This window comes from Taurulus bubalis, assembly GCF_910589615.1.
Source record: "Taurulus bubalis genome assembly, chromosome: 2".
Classification (NCBI taxonomy): Eukaryota; Metazoa; Chordata; class Actinopteri; order Perciformes; family Cottidae; genus Taurulus; species Taurulus bubalis.
In genome coordinates, this window is record NC_136590.1 from 41,510,588 (window position 1) to 41,530,580 (window position 19,993).

At 41.9% G+C, this 19,993-nt stretch overlaps 3 protein-coding genes across 3 annotated transcripts in view; all 3 read right to left on the reverse strand.

Annotated features, from left to right (window-relative positions):
- Window positions 1–653, reverse strand: part of cxadr (CXADR Ig-like cell adhesion molecule) — a 32,670-nt gene extending 32,017 nt beyond the window's left edge. The window contains exon 1 of the mRNA XM_079237665.1: window positions 536–653. Within this exon, the coding sequence (XP_079093791.1) occupies window positions 536–602 (67 nt within the window). The 5' untranslated portion in view covers window positions 603–653. The remainder of the gene's footprint in view (window positions 1–535) is intronic.
- A 1,136-nt stretch (window positions 654–1,789) lies between these two features.
- btg3 (B-cell translocation gene 3) lies at window positions 1,790–3,390 on the reverse strand (the record flags this gene model as incomplete). Its single annotated transcript, XM_079237673.1, has 4 exons — window positions 1,790–2,318; window positions 2,438–2,627; window positions 2,960–3,097; window positions 3,218–3,390. The coding sequence occupies 4 exons, from the start codon at window positions 3,388–3,390 to the stop codon at window positions 2,112–2,114; spliced, it is 708 nt and encodes a 235-aa protein (XP_079093799.1). The 3' UTR covers window positions 1,790–2,111.
- A 5,596-nt stretch (window positions 3,391–8,986) lies between these two features.
- On the reverse strand, window positions 8,987–19,993 carry cUnh21orf91 (chromosome Un C21orf91 homolog; the record flags this gene model as incomplete). The annotated part of the gene is made up of 4 exons (XM_079235360.1): window positions 8,987–9,162; window positions 10,007–10,069; window positions 10,876–11,379; window positions 19,867–19,993. The coding sequence occupies 4 exons, from the start codon at window positions 19,991–19,993 to the stop codon at window positions 8,987–8,989; spliced, it is 870 nt and encodes a 289-aa protein (XP_079091486.1).

A 19,993-nucleotide genomic window follows, 5' to 3' on the forward strand; every position in this document is an offset into this window, starting at 1 on the left:
GCCGCATAGGATGGTTTACCTGGTTAAAAAAAAATAATAATAATCGTTAAAATGTAGCTAAACCGCTGGCACATTAATGGCGTTAATGGTGTAAAGCTAAAAAAAAATGTTTGCGAACTTCAATTAACTGTTGACGTTTACAAAATGACCTCAAGTCGATGTAACGTCCGTTAAACTATTTAAATGTTTAATTTGTTTGAGCCTGCTCCGCCGTGCTAGCTGACTAAACTGACCTTGGGTCGGTTCCTCGGAGCCAGTCCGTGGAAGTGTGTGTAACCAGTTCAACGTTTAACCAGTTCAATGTTTAACCAGTTCAATGTTTAACCAGAGCAGTTTGAGGTAACCGAACATAACCTAATGACGCTTTCAGCATTTTCAACTTATCGAATCGGGCAAGTTTCCGCGTGGACACCAACGGTTACCGGGAGTGTAACGCGCCATGGCTGACGGGAGATTGTTCTCGCTGTCGAGACTAAAGAAAACAACCATTATAATCAAAGTAGCTCCACCGGCGGTTGGTCGTCATAAAACTTACCTGCGAAGAGGCTCAACAGTACACAGCAGAACCGGCCAGGCGACAGCTCCATTCCTCTTCCAGCCATTACACGACTTCTTCTAGTGAAACTTGGTCGGAGAACTTGTGCTGAGTTCGAGGAGGGGGGAAAAGCGGCAGCCCAGCTCGACCGAAGCATCCAAACTCCACTCCTCCTTCTCCTCGCCTCTCTGCAGGTGCACAGCGGAGCGAGCGCGTCGCAGGCTGTCACGTGACACACGGTTGACCCAAACGAGGTCCAGTGGCGCCCTCTGGCGGAAGGGACGAGGAGCTTTTTTCGTTTCTATGAATGGCACAGAGGAGCGTGTTTTCTCATCCGGGGGCCTGTTTGTTTAACTTCCCCTTCCACCCTATGGGGGCCAGCCCTCAAAGAGGGTCTCAACCTGTTCTTAGTTAACTTATTTCACAAATGGCCGCGCCCTGAGTCTCTTAAATATTCGTTATTATTAGTGGGAATACTGAAGCTTCTGACCATGGCTTCTTTTATTTTCTATTTTTAATAACGAGGGGATATAATGCTAAATTGACTATAATAGTCAAATTGTTTAGATTGTTTTAAAACGTGTTTAATCATTTCATATTTGTAATATTTATGTTTTAATTGTACAATAAATTAGTCTTGGGGATCAATGACAAATCACTATGTCAAGCTAGATGTCCAAAAATGTTGAACATTCATACCCAGCTGTCACATTGTTCAGTGCTTATTGTGGCATTGATGACATTTAAATGAATCCTGATCAATGCAGTTACTAATCTTTTAACTCCAAAGGAACTCTCTCAGCCGATGGGTCCAGAAACTAGAGCTCTGATGCCACAGACAGAGTATTAAAGTGTGGTAACGAGTACATTTAAGGACTCAAAGTAATCACCGAAATACTCATTTCACCACTTACCACTACCAAGATAGTTTTGGGTTTTATGCAACAAGATCTCTGCCACCACACAGAACAGCAGATGTGAATGAAATGTAATCTGTGTTGCTCAAAGTATTTAAAGATATTGTTTGAATACTGATTTGGCTAAACCGACCCTTTGAGCTTAGCATTACCACTAAATGCATGCAAGCATCCTGCTGAGCAGAACACATCATAACCAACCTAGCCAGGGACCAAAAGACAAACACTTTTATACTTTAACCACAACACTTGGAGGATGCTTTTGTAAAACCCCAAAATAATACACGAGGCACCATGATGCTTGAAAATTGTGTTTAATAAAACTCCATAAATTTAAGTCTATACATCTGACAATTCTGCACTTTGAATAAATAACACATATTACCACAAAAATGACCAAGTAGGTGGCACACATGATCTCCCATTGTAAAAATACAGTACTTCAACATGTATAGTATTCCAATATCAATATCTTATTAAATACACGTGATTAATTTAAAGTATAACAAATGGTCTAAAGTGCAAAAAGGACTTTTGTCAAAAAACGATCATTATATAATCTATAAAAAAAAAAAAATCACGTTTTAAAAAAAGAGCATTGTTCAGTCATTTTAAAGTAGTCTTCAGCTTTAATGTCTAGTGTGAGCACACCACGGTTCCTATTTGTAACCATGGGTCATATTTTGGGTCGTGTTCCAGTAACGAGGAGGCCTGACTCCAAAGCCAGGAGGGACCCACGGACTGGGCCTGTAAGTGGGGGGGCCTCTGCCGCGAGGCCTGAAGCCGTAGTACGGCCGTGGATGGATGAAAACTTTCCCTGGTACCGGCTTCTTAGGGTGCCACGTAGGAGCAGCGGGATTCATCGCCTTAAAACAGGAAACAAATATATAAAAGCATGGTTATTGTGGGGAAACGTTCCATCATTTTCCAGACCGGCATGAGATATTTAATCATGAGAATAATTCTCAAACGCATTATGAAATACCTGGTAAGGATTGTGGCTGTTGTAGAGGGGGTCAGGGGGAATGTACACGCTTTCTTCATCCGAGGAGGAACCCGAGTGGTAGTCCGACGTCACCCTCTCCAAAGCACTGGTCACCTTTGCAACATCCGTGTCCCCCTCATCATCGCAAGAGAAGCTGGCAACTGAGAAGCTGGGATTGTGCTCTCCATACCTGATTAATACAGAGAATAGATGGAGGGAAAACACATCAGTAGTTATAAGAGGATAACATACTTAGAATGGGCTGTTTAAAACCTGGCAATTCTTGAAAAGTTGGGTTGGGAGACAACAAAAGCTGAAAAAGCTGGTTAAAGCTGAATGAGCACCAATGGCTGAAGCAGATACTAAAATGTTGTTGTTATTATAATAACTATATACGGGTTGCTTTTCTATCACACTTGAGTTAAAAAAAATATTTACACTACTAAAAAAAAAAAAAGGATGAATGCTGAAGCCATTAGGTGTACTTTTTAACTACAAACTTAATTCCCTCCCAAGTCTCACCTGCAACTGACCTCACCGGGGTCCACCCACAGCGTGAGTTCATGGGACAGTCTCAGGTCATTGAACTGGACGCCGCTCTCTCGGCAGGCCCGAAGGAGCTCTGGATCCTGCCTGTGGAGCTTGTTCATGCGGATGCACCTGCAGAGCACACAAAGCTGATTTCAGTATTTATGTTTAAAAAAACAGCCCCAACACAGTCTATGCACATCAATGGGAAGGCTAAAAGAAAGTTGTGTTGTGAATAATGGTCAGCAGCACCTGTACGCCTGTCCTTTGTTGGGATTGTCAGGGTACCAGTGCCCCTTGAGCTTCTGCTGCAGTGCAACAGCCAGCCTCTCAACAAACAGGTCGATCTTCTGCGACTCCAACCTCCCTCCCTTTTTCACAAGCCTCTTCAGGAAGAATACCACAGCTGCAATTTCTCTCTTCATGGTGCATTATGTTCCTACAGCTTCTGTAAGAAAATCAACTTTGGTCAAATGGGCAGCAGTAACCAAGCGACGTTAAAAATGACAAACATTTCTAAGGGTGGAACATTACACAAATTGCCTCAACAGGTCAGAATCTATTTTTAAAAGATATTGAACTTCCAGGGTTCCCTTCTCCCATTCTGGAATAACCTTCTCTGTCTGTGATGATAGTAGCTCTGCTGTTACAGACTTTTAATAACGTTAACTTAATGTCTGCTGCACTGAAGATGTTTGTCATGGTTTGCCTATCCGCTAATGTTCCATCTAACCCATACAAAATAAATAATAATAACCAAATTATTACCACTATTGTTGTCATCTTGGTATCTATAACGTGGCCATGCGCGCAAAACAAAGGCTGCTGTTTTGGAGATTATTTTTCTTTAAAATGATGAAGGATAACGCAAAAACAACAACAATAAAAAACTACATTTCAAAGCCTTTTCGCTTTGTTTGTGATCTGCTCCATTTACCTCAGTTAACGTTAACGGATGTTATGTGGACGCCCCAAAAAGGCGGGCTGTGACGCACGAGTTCCGGTTATCCACGCGTCAACGCGCTCCACTACATCTGGAGTCAGCGTTCTAGCTTAGCTAGCCAGGCTAACGGCACGCGCATGGCGGTATCTAGTAAACCCGCACCAACATGCACTAAAACAGAGCTCATGGCGAAGACAGAGCATTCCGTTAAGTAAATAACAGGCACGAGCATTAGCTTTATATCTAACGTTAATGCACTGGCGCTAAGCTAACAGCCCCATGATGCTAACGAACACAGCGTCACTTTAAGTATCGTGGCAAAAGTTCTAAACTGTCATAATACTTTGTGATAAATGGACATACCAATCACATTAAGAGCCACTTGTTTGCATCTTGACTTACCTTTCTGACAGCTCTCGTGAGGGTATAAAAATGAATGGGGAAAGGGAAGTTGGCCAGCAGAAGAACTTTTGAGGTATGAATGTTAACCACGCCCCCTTCAACACAAACCCCGCCTCCCGGTCATTCTCATTGGTTTTTAACAAACCAACATGGCGCATTGATTGGTCGTTACGGAGCGAGTCATACTCGTCATTGTTATGACTCACAGCGTTGGGCATGTGTTTTTGTTCGTTGCAATCCAATGGCAGCATCCGGTGATGTCATTTTTCCCCCATAAAAAGTGAAAAAGCAAATCCAAGAACAGAACAGAAGACATTCGACCCTAAAAGAAGTCATAGTGTGTTAGTTTGTTGTTATAAATTATTCTGCCTGTATGTATAATATTTCAGTTATTGTGGATTTGACTGTTTTTGTATTGCTAATTTATAATACTTGTTTTTTGTCTCTTTGTAATCCTGTTAATGTCCCCACTGCGGCGCTAATAAAGGACGATCTGATCTTATCTTTCTAAAAAAAACGTCATCAGTTATTTGTGAGTCTTTATAGGAGAACTGACTGAAATTAACTCTAATATTGGATGAAAATTGCGTATCACTGTTACACAGCATCATTCACATGTAGTTGTATAACCAATAGTTATTTCATTTTGTTTGGTCCAGGTTTCATCAGCAACTGCAACAAGAAATACAAAGGGGCCCAATAAGAATGTTTACCATTGTTTGACATATTTAAAGAGACAAGACGACATACAGGATTACAACAACAAATACATCAAGTAAAACCCATCAAAAGGATAAATTGTGTGAATATAATACCCAATACCATATCCCCAATATCTCATAAAAAAGCATCTATGTCCAGGGTTCACACTAGTCACTAGTGGTAACACGGAGGTCTAACACACGAGCGAGGGGCAAACAACAAAGTATGGTATTTCTTCAAGAAACTTGAGAAAGCAAAAATCCATGTGTCAGGTTCTCGTTAACTTTAAAAAAACATCCTAACTGGAAACATTGCAAACTGGCATGGGATGTGTACGGCCCAGGAAAGGTCCTTAAAACCATCCGCAACATCATTGGTACCCATCTCCATCAGTGATATTGCCTGCGCTGAACCCATTTTTGCACATCCAGTTCCCTCATCTCTAAGTCAAAGTTTTTTTGTAATAAGTTCTTGGTGAGATGCGTAAAATAAGGTCTGTTCTTAACACAAGCTTCAGAGATCTTCACGTTTTGTTCAAAGACATAAAATATATACATTTTTTGTACTATTCAACCGCAGCCATCGTCCCTGTGCTCCTCTATACTCACAGCCTGTTTACTCCGTTGTCGCACCGCCAGCCTACAGTACAGTTCTTTCCTCACTCCTCAACTCATCCTCTGTACTCATAAAAACAAATCTTACTGTGTCCTTTACCATAAAGCTGACTAGAACAAGAACTGGAGAACTTTAAAACGTTGTGGTTACACTATTACATGCAATTTCCTCTGTTTTGATGCCATATTGTTGATATTGATGCTTCTCAAAATAATATGCTTCAGGCTATTTGATCCTTGAGAAGATTAACCCCACAGCACAGTGGACATATTTCCCGGAAATCACACTCATTACAATCACCAAGCCATTTAATAAACACCCTTTGTCCACACGGGGGCACCAAACCTTCATTTACCAAACTATGCTCTCAGTCTTCAGCAGTCCGTTTAGTCAACAACCGGTCGGATAAAATCAGGTGCAATGACTTTATGTTTATCTACATTTCACACACTTCATATACTTACACATACATACTTTGCATTTTTGCACTTCCCTATTGTTTGTTTATGTATACTTCACATACACTACACATACATACTTTGCATTTTTGCACTTCCCTATTGTTTGTTTATGTATACTTCACATACACTACACATACATACTTTGCATTTTTGCACTTCCCTATTGTTTGTTTATGTATACTTCACATACACTACACATACATACTTTGCATTTTTGCAAACTCTATTGTTTAGTTTACTTTCCTAAATTAATACTCTCTGCACTGTACACATCTTTCATTCCAGCTATTTGTATTTTATTTTTGAATATATCTTTCATCCCTGTTGTTTTTATATTTTATTTTGTGTCTGTAAGCTGCTGCTACTCTGACAACAAATTTTCCTTTGGGGATTAATACAGTATATATTAATTAATTAATTCATATAAAATAGAACAATTTACAATAGAAAATGTGAAAAAAAATATATAAGCGTATAATGCGTTAATTTTTTTTAAATGGAAGAGCTGCACAGTTCTGTGCAAAATGATTTACCGGGAAAAGTGCAATTTGTTTTGAATGTGTTAATGTAATGCTTCACTGTGCATAAGCCAGTGAAAAACAAACATGTTGATTCTTAGAAGCTGCTGCCGTTTGCTTTTTGTTAAGATTCAAGGTTGTATTCATTTGTAATACTGTGAATATGAATCCCAACTCTTTTCTTATCCCAACAGAAGTGGCCACAATCAGTAAACATTCAAGCGCGTCACATTGTGTAGTAAAAATAGTTTTATTGAAATGTTTTACAAAAAATACAAACTGTCACTTAAGCACAAATCACACAGCATGTGTAAGGTCCATGAAACACACACACACACACACACGCACACGCACACACAATAAATAGAATGCTCACACAGCCGTGTTCAACGTCAGAGAACAGATGAACGAGTCTAAAGGAAGGAGGAGCAACAGGTACGCTCACATCTCCAGTAAAAGATAATGACACAACCGGACCCATCCTGAATGTTCTGCAGAGCAGAGGCGTAGGCCCGGGCATGTTGTCGCAGTATACAAAAAGACCATGCATTCATAATCAAAAGATTAAAATAACAACAACATACAACTGAAGATTGAATGAGTGAATACACTCAAGCACACTGAATACAGTTAAACAAAGAAAAACAAGTTTAAAATGGAGCTAAAACTTTAAACCCTGAAAAGGGGTTGAATACATTGAATCTCTTACAAAGAGAGAGAGAGAGAGAGCGAGAGAGAGACATGAGTTATTCGAACATCAATCTGAATACAACCTGGTCTTTCCCCAGCATATTACACTCTAGCGGCTCCAGTAGCCGATATTCTTTTAGATAGTTGCTATTTAATAAGGCTTCTGATTCATTCGTCTCATCCTTGCATAGGGTTCCTGAATAATAGGTGAACCAAAAGTGCAGGCTTCTATTCACCCACCCGACTGATAATACCATCGCCTACTTTGTCTCCTTTTGGTCAGAAACCAGGACCTCCGTGTATTGCTGCGTCATCGACGCAGGAGAGAAGTCAACACCGCACACGAGAGAGAAATACTCATTGTAAAACACACGCCATGTGTAGCATGAGAACAAATCCTTTCCACATCAAAACATTATCTATGGTTCATTATTACACAGTGAAGGAAATCACTAAGCAACATTCATTTCAAATAAGTTTGGTATTGCATCTTCCTCCGCTAATGGAAGTCACATGGTTGCAGTTCACACTTAAAATGGAACAAATACAAACTTTGGTTTGGCAGCTGGATTTCTTTTTCAATAACTAAACCATTCTTCTTCCGATACGCTTGTGCTCGACAGAGACCGCTCTGTGCTAAATATCAAGTTAATCTCACCCAGCAATAATAGTTTCTATAAAACCAAAAGGCTGAATTAAAAACTAAATACCTGTCACTTGCCAACCAGCTGTTACAAAGTGATATTTCATAGACACTCCCAAAATAGTCACAAAGGAAAACAAGAGAAAACCTGTCGCCCTGTTGACTTCACACTTCTTTGTTGCGGAGGCGCTTCGGGTGTTGTCTCGCACTCGCTTGTGTTCTTTTCCTGGATTAGACTTAATCCTTCTTCAGTATGTTAGAATTTATTTTACTGCTAAATCCATCTGATCACCAGAGTTTTCATGAACTATCAAGTCATGCTAGGGCAGTCTGAAGGCAAGCTGGAAACCATTAACACTGTATTGCCAGTGTGCAGCTGCAAGAAAAAAGCTCAAACCTGGTTCAGGCTCCACATTAGAATCAAACACTCCTGCAGAGCCTGTCGGTATGAATATGACGGGCATTGTTCAGCCAATCGGCATCGAGCGTTCTGCACCAAGCCATGTTATAAAAAAAATACTGTAACTCACTACTTTCTAAAGAGAACCATCAGGTAACATATAAGGAGTATTAAGCAGTATTTGAATATCCACATCAAAACAATGAAAAACTGAAATGTTTGACAGCAAACTAAACCAAAGGAAATAAAACCAACAGCAATCATTTCTGTAAAAGTATACAGATAAACTGTTTTTTCTTTTTTTCTTCTGTTTTAAGGTACATTTTTTAAAAGATGTCCTCGCCGTGTACCGGGGACAGGAAACCACCGATTCCCCGTTCCACCTGGTATTAACATGCATCCTGGCGATGAGATGGGTTGAGTTCAGGTCACATGCCAGACCGGGACAATAATCCTTGCATCATCACAGCAACGGTGAGAGCGAGGGCCGCGTCAACCCAGCCCTTAATGCCGCTCCAAAGCCGGTCCGACGACCCGAAGTCTCTCAATGTACACAAAGGCGTCTTTGTTTTTTCCTCCTGCCTCGCTGCAGCCAGGACTTTGAAGTGTTTACTAGTTTCCTCCCAGCAGAGGAGACAGAAGCCGCCTCACTCCACAGGGCCGGTGCTGCTGCTGGTGGCCTTGACCCCGGCCCTGCTGATGTGCAGCCAGGGCAGCTTGGCGCAGTTCTTGAAGAGCTGCTCGATGGCGATGTGACGCACGTGCAGCTCGGACGCCAACGAGTCTTTTTCCTGCACGGTCAAAGTCAGCTCCTCGAAGACCTCTGTTGAGAGCGAGAAAGAGAGAGAGAGAGAGAATCAGATCAGTGGCTTCATTCACACACACTAGATCAACGTATAGACAGACAAACAAGTGAGATAAAGAAAAGCAATAATACTGATTACTGAAGGGGCAGAGAGCAAAGACAACATGACAGAAAATGCATCTGCTTAAGATACCTAAAAAAAAAAACATAGATCATAAAAAGCATTGCTCCTAAATAATAAAGGATCAATAACCTCCCCATCTGTTCGGTGTTGTGGATATGTGACTGTGGGCCAGACACCCACTAGACCTCACTTCACCAGAGGACATCTTATATTCGCTGCTCGTGTCACCTCCCTCTTCACACTGGCCTGAGAGACAGGCTGGCTCATTTCATCACTCACAAGACTGAAGATGAAGTTATCAGGAATGTTTAATGATAACTGATTAAATACGAGTCAAAACAAACGCCACAATGACGCTCTATTAGATAGATAGATAGATAGATAGATAGGTAGATAGATAGATAGATAGATAGATAGATAGATAGATAGATAGATAGATAGATAGATAGATAGATAGATAGATAGATAGATAGATGTATACTTTATTCATCCCCAAGTGGAAATTAGTTTGTCACAGTAGCAGCAACTTACATAGAAGACACAAAAAAAAATCAGGAATATTACGACCGTGGTGTGTTGAGTAAAGCCCTCCAGTCTAAATTAAATTCACGGCAGTTAAAACACTTCTTTCTTTTGCTTTCTCCCGAGGGCTCCAAGAACCTTTAACTTTAGGTCCAAAGATTGTTTCTTAATCTGCTGTTTTGCACAACTGTTAAAAAACAAACAAACAACACGTACTTTGAATCTTCATCAGTAGCTGGTTGTTCAGCTGATGGAGTTCGTCCACACTCATTTCAGTCACTAAAAGAAAGAAAACAGACACATTTATATTACAGTTTGGAGTTGCTGAGTGATGACAGATACACACACACGTGACACAGATGGGCTTACTGAATCTCAGGGGTTCAGAGACTAATTCAAATGAATTCATGCATCAGGGAGGTGGATGGGAGCCACATGCACATTTGAAGAGAAGAGTTAATTATGCGTGTTGACTCAGCAGAGATGACATTAAATTACACAAATTGATCTGAAAGAGAATAAATACTTGAAAGCAATTAAGAATGTTTGAGAGCCATACTGCATAACATATTAATAGTCATTAATAGTTGTCCTTCACATAGGTTGATGCGTAAAGATTCACCAGAATGCAGGAAGTGTTTGATTAGTTTCCTGTCCAATTGCAAGATATTCAGATTAGAGTGCATCGACGAGCGAATGTAGAGATGGACACACAAATAAAATGCAAACCGTGTACCTGTGAAATGCCTGTCATCTTTCATTTTAAGGCACAGAATGTTAATAAGGGACCTATGACTGTACGAGGCGCTCTCACATTCCTGCAGTCATAAGCAGCTTTAGTAGAGACAAGACATGAGAAAGCCAAGGACATGCTGGGTCCCGAGGTTAGAGGAGAATTAACTTTTTCTCTGGAGCGATCACAGCAAAGAGGAAGATGAGGGACAGACCAAGTAGGAAAGTATTTTCTGTTCCTACGCTACCGTTTTGTCTGCTGCCTTTGAACAAGTGCTCGGAAAGAAATCACAGAGAAAGAATCTCAATTACACACGGATATAAAACTAAAGTGAAATCTTAAACGTGCTCACGTTCATCTCGGCTGCTGCCCGGGTGTCTGCGCGGCGTTTGTCCTCCTCCCGACAATTGCTTCCGACTGTGAAGGCCGTTCCTGCCGTCTCCGGACCAAACGTCGGATCGCGACTCCTGCAGCAGTCCCAGCTCCTCCGCCGTGCGGCACCCCAGCATCCCCAAGGTGTAGTCCGGCAGCCCCGCCGCTTTGCCCGCGTCCCAGCACGGCGTGTAGCGGGGCACCTGGGCGTCCGACTGGGGCAGCAGCTTGCAGTCACTGTCGCTGTAACAAAGGAGCTTGGCCCCTCGTCTGCTGGGCCCGTTGGAGGAGACGGACTCTTTGTTCTGGGCATACTGGATGATGCGGTTCAGCTTCTGGCTGAAGGCCAGCTTCATGCCCTCGTAGGCACTGCGGGAGACCTTGGAACGCGACAGCTTCTGGTTGACGATGAGGTGGCATTTCTCAAAGCAGTCTCTGTGGCCGCGCAGGGACTTGGAGTGCAACAAGGTAGCCGAGGAAACACCTGCGTTCACACAGACATAAAGCAATGAGCCAATAGGAACAATGCTTTTTCAGGACATTGCCACACAAAGAAAACTGTCAAAGAGTGCAGCAATACAGTGAACTCCCAAAAGCAGGGTTCTTAAACAATAAAAAAAAGGTATATGAAATAGTTAACAGGAAATAAAGCAGTGATCTCAACAGTTATTGATAAATACATGACTCGCCCAACAAATATAAGCAAACCAGTATAAAAGCGAGCTCGAACTGGCAGATTGACATGTCGCGATCTCTCCGTGAAAGCTGCTCAATGTGTGGCGGATTAGCCGGCAGAGCGTTGAGATAGCGGGGATAATAGACTGACCCAGTCTCACTGCAAACACATGAAGCATATTTAGAAAATGTGGACTGGGCAACAGAAGGGAGGGAGGTGTCCGTCCACATGAAGCAGGGCTTTTCCTTCAATCTTAAGCAGTAGTAACTTAAGTTAAGTAGATAAGGTCAACTTGTTTATGTTGCATTTGTGATCTTTGCTGGTTAATGCCTTTGCATAGCTCTTCAAACTAAATTCCTTGGAAGTACCTCTGAAAATGGAAAGAAGTACTGCTTCCTGGATCCAGTCAAAGCTGGTCACGCTGGAACCACTTCAAGGCACACAGAGGAAATTAGCGAGCAAGTGGACCAAAATTAAAATAAGCGCAGAGTAAAATGGGCCAGGGCTTGATAAACAAAGAGAAGCTGAGGGTGAAAGAGAACGAGAGTGAAAACTGTGCGCCTTCCACAGGTGCTTGTGTGATGGCCTTCTTCTCACAGCCTGCATTTCTCAGAAGCCCGGAGTGAGGAGATTAGTCACCGTTGTCCATATAGATTTAACAGCTCACTCGGGGAGGTTTTCCTCTCTGAGCTTTAGACCGATGAGCAAAAAGGAAACCACAGGACATCACCAACACTAGCATTAGCTAACACCTCATGACCACAGAAAAACAGTCCCACACAGGGCCCTGCAGTCTAGTGTGGTCTGCAGGGCCTTGTTTAAAGGAGGGAATACACACAAATGTGGGGCTTCGGTTTCCTTTAACACCGGGTTGTGACAGCCATATCCGATCTGTGACTGACAACCTGTAAACTGGCAGGTCCCACACAGTATAGGAAATGATACATTAGTTTCTTTGTTACAGTCATAGGAAATGAAACTCGTCTTTAGTATTTTTGGTAAGAAAATGGATCAGGACTGAACTGCAACTCCCATCAACCGGTTTCAAAGCAAACAGCAGTGGCTACAAGCAGAGCAGGCATCACTTTAGCAGGCTTGCTGAAGTTGTGTGAAAACCTTGACTGAAGTGTTAATCTCTTAGGTGTATTGCTGACGGAACAAAATAAGAAAAACTAAATCTGTTTAATGCACCAATTTGTTATAAGGACAATTGTCTTGTAATGTCTCTGTCCCATGTCCTTTCCTTGCTTGTCTTTTGAAAGCTGTCTGTACGCCTGCAGGATCAGAATAAACAGTCTACACCTAATGGGGGACAGTGCCCACTTAACATATGCCTCAGGACACAGGAAGGTTTGAGACCATTACACAACTGTGAGCACAGAGGTCTATTCTTAGCATCTGCATAGCTGTGTTGTGACCCGAGTGCCTAGAAAGACAGACCTTTCCGATAGATTAGTCTTGTGAGGGACCTGCAGCATACAGCATCAGGTATGTAGGAGAATGCTACCGAATCTGATGCTTTGCTAATGGCTGCTGGAGCTTTCTGCCTATCAAACAGCCATGGTATAATCCGATCAGTCGCAGTCTTTGGACTACAACAAAAAACACACTGACTACCACTTCCCCAGCAGGGAAATCATTGGCCCACAACCAGGCCAATGCACCACCAGCCAAAGACCTCACTCCAGCTAAGCAGCTTAGCGCTACTGTCTTTCATGGCTGCACACACACACACACACACACACACACACACACACACACACACACACACACACACACACACACACACACACACACACACACACACGGTCTATTCACTGGAGGTGAATCAACATTGTTCGTCTGTGACGGATAGAGACATTAAGCACTACAGTGCTGACGACCAATGGGCTTGTTTTTTTCTGCCCTTTTGTACGGAATGAGTCAACTAACAGAGACAAAGCACTGACACATGCTTGGGTCTGATGTAAAATACAAACATCTGCTGTTGTTATTCACGGTTTTCAGTTGTTAATAAGATCAGAAATCGAGTGGTCCAGGTTATTTAAAGCAAGAAGTAATTATCTTGATCTGAAGAGAAGACAATGTTAAAACTGTGCTCACAAAAGTCAAAGATTTACCACGGATTGTCCTTGGCTGTGTTTATTTAGAAATTAAGTGATGGGTCGTATCATATCAAATAGGGCTGTCCTCGACAAAGAAATTGTTGGTCAACAAATGGGCAATTTTACAGTTTGGTCAATTTATCGATTTTTATATAATCCACCGATCTGTAAAACTGAGTTTCTCCACAAAGAATCACACCACTTCAGATGTTGTGTTTACCATAGACGTGTTAATACATTTCTGGGAAATAAGTAATTCAAAAAGCATTTAAAAAACAACGAATCGACCAAAGAAATTTAGTTGACTAAGACCAAAACAATATTTAATTTCAGTCATACAAAGTTGGTATGGAAAAGTTGAGAAAGTGGTAAAGCAGCACCAGAAAGACTGATTCCTAATGGCTATTTCTCCATGGGAACGTTCCCAACACCACAGCATACTAGTCCTCAGGCTGCAGAGAGACGACATCCCTCTGTTGATGCTGCTCTTTATTAAGTGGCTGCACTTCTGCCCAAATTTAACTCAAAGTTCCACTCTTTAGTCTTGTGGTTGCCGTCATGGAAAGAGATCTCTGCCTAAAGTACCAATGCCTCTTGCTGCTGTAAATCGAAGCCTTGATTCATTCTTGCAAAGCATAATACAGACGCTGCTCTGTTTTAAATTCAAGTGCAATGACCAGAAGGACACTTTTCGTCCTGCCTGGAGCAACCTTCTGCAGACTTCTGTTTTTTGCTCATTATGTGTTGAGAAAGGACGGCCGAGCCTCGACACACTTAAGAGGAGATGAACCAACGGGAGACGTGGGACAGAGGTCATCGGTGATGATGACACAGCTGCATGCCACGGTTTGGAAGAATGAGTGATCAGCAGCTGCACGAGCCAACGTGACCAGCACTGAACTCAAAGCACAGACCGTCCACAACAGTACAGACGATGGCGACAGACTAGTATCACTGCTAAACTAAAAGTCGTACGAGACAGTCACCTAACCAGGAATAGACATCCATCCATCAACGACTTGTCTTGCTCATATATGAAGTCCACAATTTTCAAAGAAAATGTAAAGAAACAGATGACAAAAGTCAGATTTGGGTGGAGGAAAAGAAACAGGCAACACAGACTATGAACTCATGAGACCAAGTTTTTAAATTTGTTCTCAAAAATCAGGCCAGTGACGTCGATAGTCCCATAAAATATCAAACCTGTTTAAAATAATCTTAATTGGAATGAGCAGCTGGATGCTTCAACACTGCGCACGCTGTATGAAAATGTGTGTGTGTGTGCCGGTTAAATATGTCGATACAAGTCCTGCAGTTACAGAGCTCTCTCTCTCTCAATAGGCTTCTTCTAATTTACCAACATTTGTAGAAGTATATTCCCATGTAAACAAAAAAGTAGAACAAAAATTAATCACTATAAAATGACAGACTAAGCATAGCGACATCTGATTGATTTAAAAATGTGATTATAATAAATCCGGCTAATCCTGTCATAACATAATTAATACTTCTGAATGCCAATCATCTTTGATGAAGCAAGTAAAACATCCCAGCCACGTACGAACAACTGATGGGAACAAAAATCAGTGAAACACGTTTCCATTCAGACAAAATGATATGTTTTATTCTCTTAACCTTGAAAAAAGACAGTATATTCTGTACAGCACATTATGAACTTGTGCTGCAGGAAAGCCATTCTGGCAGCTACCTTCCAATGCTGTGTGTATACCTGTGTGTACCTGTGGACAGTACAGTCAGCGGCAGCTATTGCTTTCTGGGTAGAGAGATGTAAACTATATATTTTTAAGTCAAATCTGAGTTGTGAAGACATTGTTTTGTGAGCAAACACTGACAAGTTAGACATATAGCAGACAATGCATGACAGCTAGTATTAGAGCGCAATGCTGTTAACATTATATATAGAAATTAGCAAAAAATAATCTACAATTAGCCAGTATCAAGGTCATAATTTACTGCAATCTATCCGTCAACTGCTTGTTTCTACCAACAAACCACGTGAAACTGATCTCAGTCTCACATTAATGCAGAAAACAAGAACTCGCTCCTTCATCACTCTGAGGTGCCAGAGGATAACGGCCTTTACAGAGGAGGTTGCTCACATTGTTACCACATTGTGTGGTTTAGACTACACAAGTTAGTTTAGAGATTCACAACCTGTGGTGAAAGAGGCAATTATTTCACAGTTGAGGGGCTAATGAAGAGAATCAACTTTGAAAAAAAAAAAGGCAAATGATTCAAACAAATGATAGACTCGCATTGGAAAGCAGCCCATTATAAATACAACCGTATAGCACTCAGTTGGAGCGCTTGGAAAGCGGTGCCATGCGGTGGGTTCAGCATATCCATGGACCCCGACCGAGTTCAAACATACAGCTACATCAGGCAGCAACATAATTACCTCTCTACATACCAAGGTGAAGAGTTCACCCCCAATGAATGAGCTGTTTAGAGGAGCTACAATAGCCCCTGTGGAGCGAGCAGCAACCAGAATCAGCACCGACTGCATCATTCCAGACCCCCGCTGTTGGAATTTGCCCTTTTTTCCTCACTCCAAACACAGCTGGAAATCACGCTGCCAGGCCTCCGTGAAAACCGCTGTCTGCATTATGTAAGCAGATGAAGGAATACATGTTCTGGGCTTCAGCTGAACCTGGCAGCTCAGCCGACATCTTGTCTGACAAGGAGCCAGAGAGGACCAGAAGCCTGAGAGAGAGAGAGGCTGGTGTTGGATCCCTCAGGTGTTTACAGAGCACAGCCCATCACTTACAATAAGGCCAGATCAAAAAAGCTCTGCCTGGTTTGAATTAGACTGCAAATGAGCAATCGGATCCAAACAGCAAAGCCAAATTGGGCCATTTCGTGTAGTAACACTTAGAAGAGAGAAAGCTAAAAAACAAACTGTGCCGGCGAATGTTTGGTTTTGTTAACAGACTCTAAACTTCTCCTATTTGAATGACATATCTGGCAATCAGCTGATATCTAAACTTGTACTACTACGCAAATTACTTTAGCTTGTTAAAAGCAACGTCCCTTGCACAGACTGGTTGAACTGGCTCTCGGTGTGGAAGCTAACTGCAGCTCAGTGTTGATGCTCAAGGCTGTGTGGCCATGTGTACTACAAAGCTCAGATGGTGCAGCGAGCAGAAACAAAAGAAAGCTCTGAAAGCGAGAAAAGCCCAGTTAGGCAGAGGTTGAGCAAAACATTAATAGACACAATTTTTCCTGATTTTTCGATGGAATCAGCACACACACACACACAGGCCAAAGCAGTTTCCTCAGGAAACAACCACTTGGAGCTACAGCAAAGGTTGCACTTCCTGAACAATCAATCCTGCGTCGAACTGTGCTCGACGCTTTTTGTTGTTGCCACAAACAGCCTTCACATACTTCTGCACCTGGTGGTACTGTGGGCTGAAGCTTTGCTGATAAACAATGCAAAAAAGTGCTTCATAATTAGAGGATCTTGTTTGTGTTCATGCACTGTGCGGTCTTCAACAGTGAATTCTGTGTGCGTCGGCAAGCTGACGTTTGAAACAGACAAGTCTGAACATCCCTGGGTCATGCAAGCCTCCAAGCAGATCTCAGGGCGGTTGTGGGTGGAAAGGAATACTTAAGAGTAAGCAGCCAACTCATAATGGGCTCGCTCTCTGCGGTGTTGTTGCAGTGGCCAGTTGTTGGTGAGCTTCTCAGCACCAACAACAATGTGTTCAAAACCAAGAACATTTTAGACTTTAAAAAAGGGACGTTCCTCTGATTTCACTCATCATGCGAGTACTAGACAACCTATGAAAACAGTTTGTGTCTTTTGTAAAAAAAAAAAAAAAAAAAAAACGGATGATATAAAAACTGCTCTGATTTTCACCATTCCTGTTCATCTGTATATGTGGGTCCTCTAGCCTTATGGAACGATACTAAATCACTAAAGTGCCCCTTTAATGTCACACAGAATCTGTGTGATTTAATAAAACAAAACAAAACATCAAATATGCTGGGTGGGTGAGTTTTCCATATAATGAAGGAAAACAAACACACCCGGATCGCTTCAAGAAATCCTATTCATGTTCCTTTGTTTCTCATTACAAGCAACCTTACAGCAAACCTATAAGAGTGAGAAACAATCTTGCTTCTACTAAAGATACAGCGAGATGGCAATGAATATTCAGCAGCCGCAATTCACCCTTGAGATAGCATGATATGGTTTAGAACAGAGAGGCACTGAGAGGGTGCGTTTGTGTGTACACGAGGTGAAAAACATTCTCCCCCCTTCACATGTTTTCGTACACTCTGTCTGCGTGTGAGCACTTTTGTTCTCTTCTCCTTGAACGAAGGACGGCACATGAATGAGCACCGTGGCCATTAGGCCGGCATGAGCAGGCGGCGGGCACACGGCTTGGCCTTAGTTTCCAATCAGCCATGCCTAAAGTATCCACATTCAGTTTGGCAAGCTCTCCTCCCACCAAAGAAACGCTCAAATGCATCAGAAACACATGCTCGTCTGCAAACGCCCCCCAGACCCAATAGTTAGTGACGTAACAGCCACTTCACAGACACACACACACACAGGCTACATCAGAACCTGTACCCCCACAAGTCTTGTCCGACACAACCACCAACACCCAGGGTGCCCCAGTTTTGTCTTAACAATGAAAAAGAGGAGACAGACTTACATTAATGCCCTACTAGCTGACTTGTTCCCACCTGAACAGAGCATCCTGGCTGAAACATTAAATGGAGCAAACAAGGACGCCTCAACTGAGCCAGACAAGCAACCCCTTCTTCCCTGTTGAATGTCAACAGATAAATGACCATCTTTGTTAAATTCATTTAAACGGTATTCAGTACAAAATGTGTATGTATGTATGTATGTATGTATGTATGTATGTATGTATGTCTGTATATATATATATATATATATATATATATATATATATATATATATATATATATATATATATATATATATATATATATATAAAAGGTGATCTGGAAAACTGCATTTAGTTTTCTAACATGCAACAGTATGCATAGAATTCAGCTGCTACACAAGCAGAACGAATGAAAGGAAGTAGTATTACTACATATTACACAGATCATTATTCCACTAAGGCTGATGTAGAAAGTCTAATATTTAGGCTTTTGACATTAATGCATGTACTGTACATGGCAGCAACCACACAAACTATGTCCTTCTATAATTTTTAGATTATATTTCTGCTGAATGAGGATTCATGAGCTTGCAAGCAATTTACAAACACAATCTAAGTTTAATATTGTTCCAACAACGCTTGTATGAGGCTGTGACTGAAGACTGAAGACTCTTTCCCAGCCCACAAAGAGCAAAGCGATTAATCAACACCCCCACGCTCAGCTCCCTTATCCCACAGCAGACGAGACCTATAAATCTTTTGTGCATATGCATTTTCTCCCGCTGTCAACAGAGTGATATACCGTTCCGGGAGCTCTTAGTCAGCTATATTGCACCGTTATACAAGTCGTACACAATCATCAAACTGTGCAGACATAAACACGCGCACACACTGCTGGCAGAAAAGAGTCTTTGTGGATCTATGAGACGAGTGCCCAATGAGAGGCATAACTAATCCCTTCTGATTTGTCATTCTTCTTCAAATAGGCCACTCATTAATTAAGAGATGAAAAGACTTCAAACGCATGCTCTTGAGTTTGAGTAGCACATCAAACAGAGGAATCACAGTGGTCTATGTTAGAGAGGGCTTTGGTCCTGCATGCCCATTAACTTGCATATATCTCATATGTTGTTCCTGGGAGGATAAAAGAAGCGTATGTGGAGGACCAGCATACGACACATCAACAAATCTGAACGAGGCTACACTACAGCTCCTGGCGCAAGTGCATATTTGCAGTGATGGGAAGAGAGATCAAAAAGAATCTGGATGTTTTCTGTAAAAGTGATTTGTTGTGTGATCCAAACGCTGGAGACTCTTGGCAGCTGAGACCATTGCTGATCTATCCACATAAGGCTGCCTCTATATGAATCCAGTCAGGGAAACTGGAAATGAAGATGAATATTAAAAGCTGAATCCCATCAGACACTTCCTTAAAAACCCTTAAAGAGCTACGCTTTGAAACATTAGCTGGCACACATACATTAGCTGTACGCGAAGAGGTCTTTTACATCACTTTGTCTTACCTTCAATGCTGAGTTCAAAGCAGACATGGCAGAAAGACATGGTCCCCGTCTCCGTCTCTAGCTTGCAGACACTGCAGATATTGTCATCGTTCAGATCGATGTTCACAAACTGCTCCTCTTCATCCAT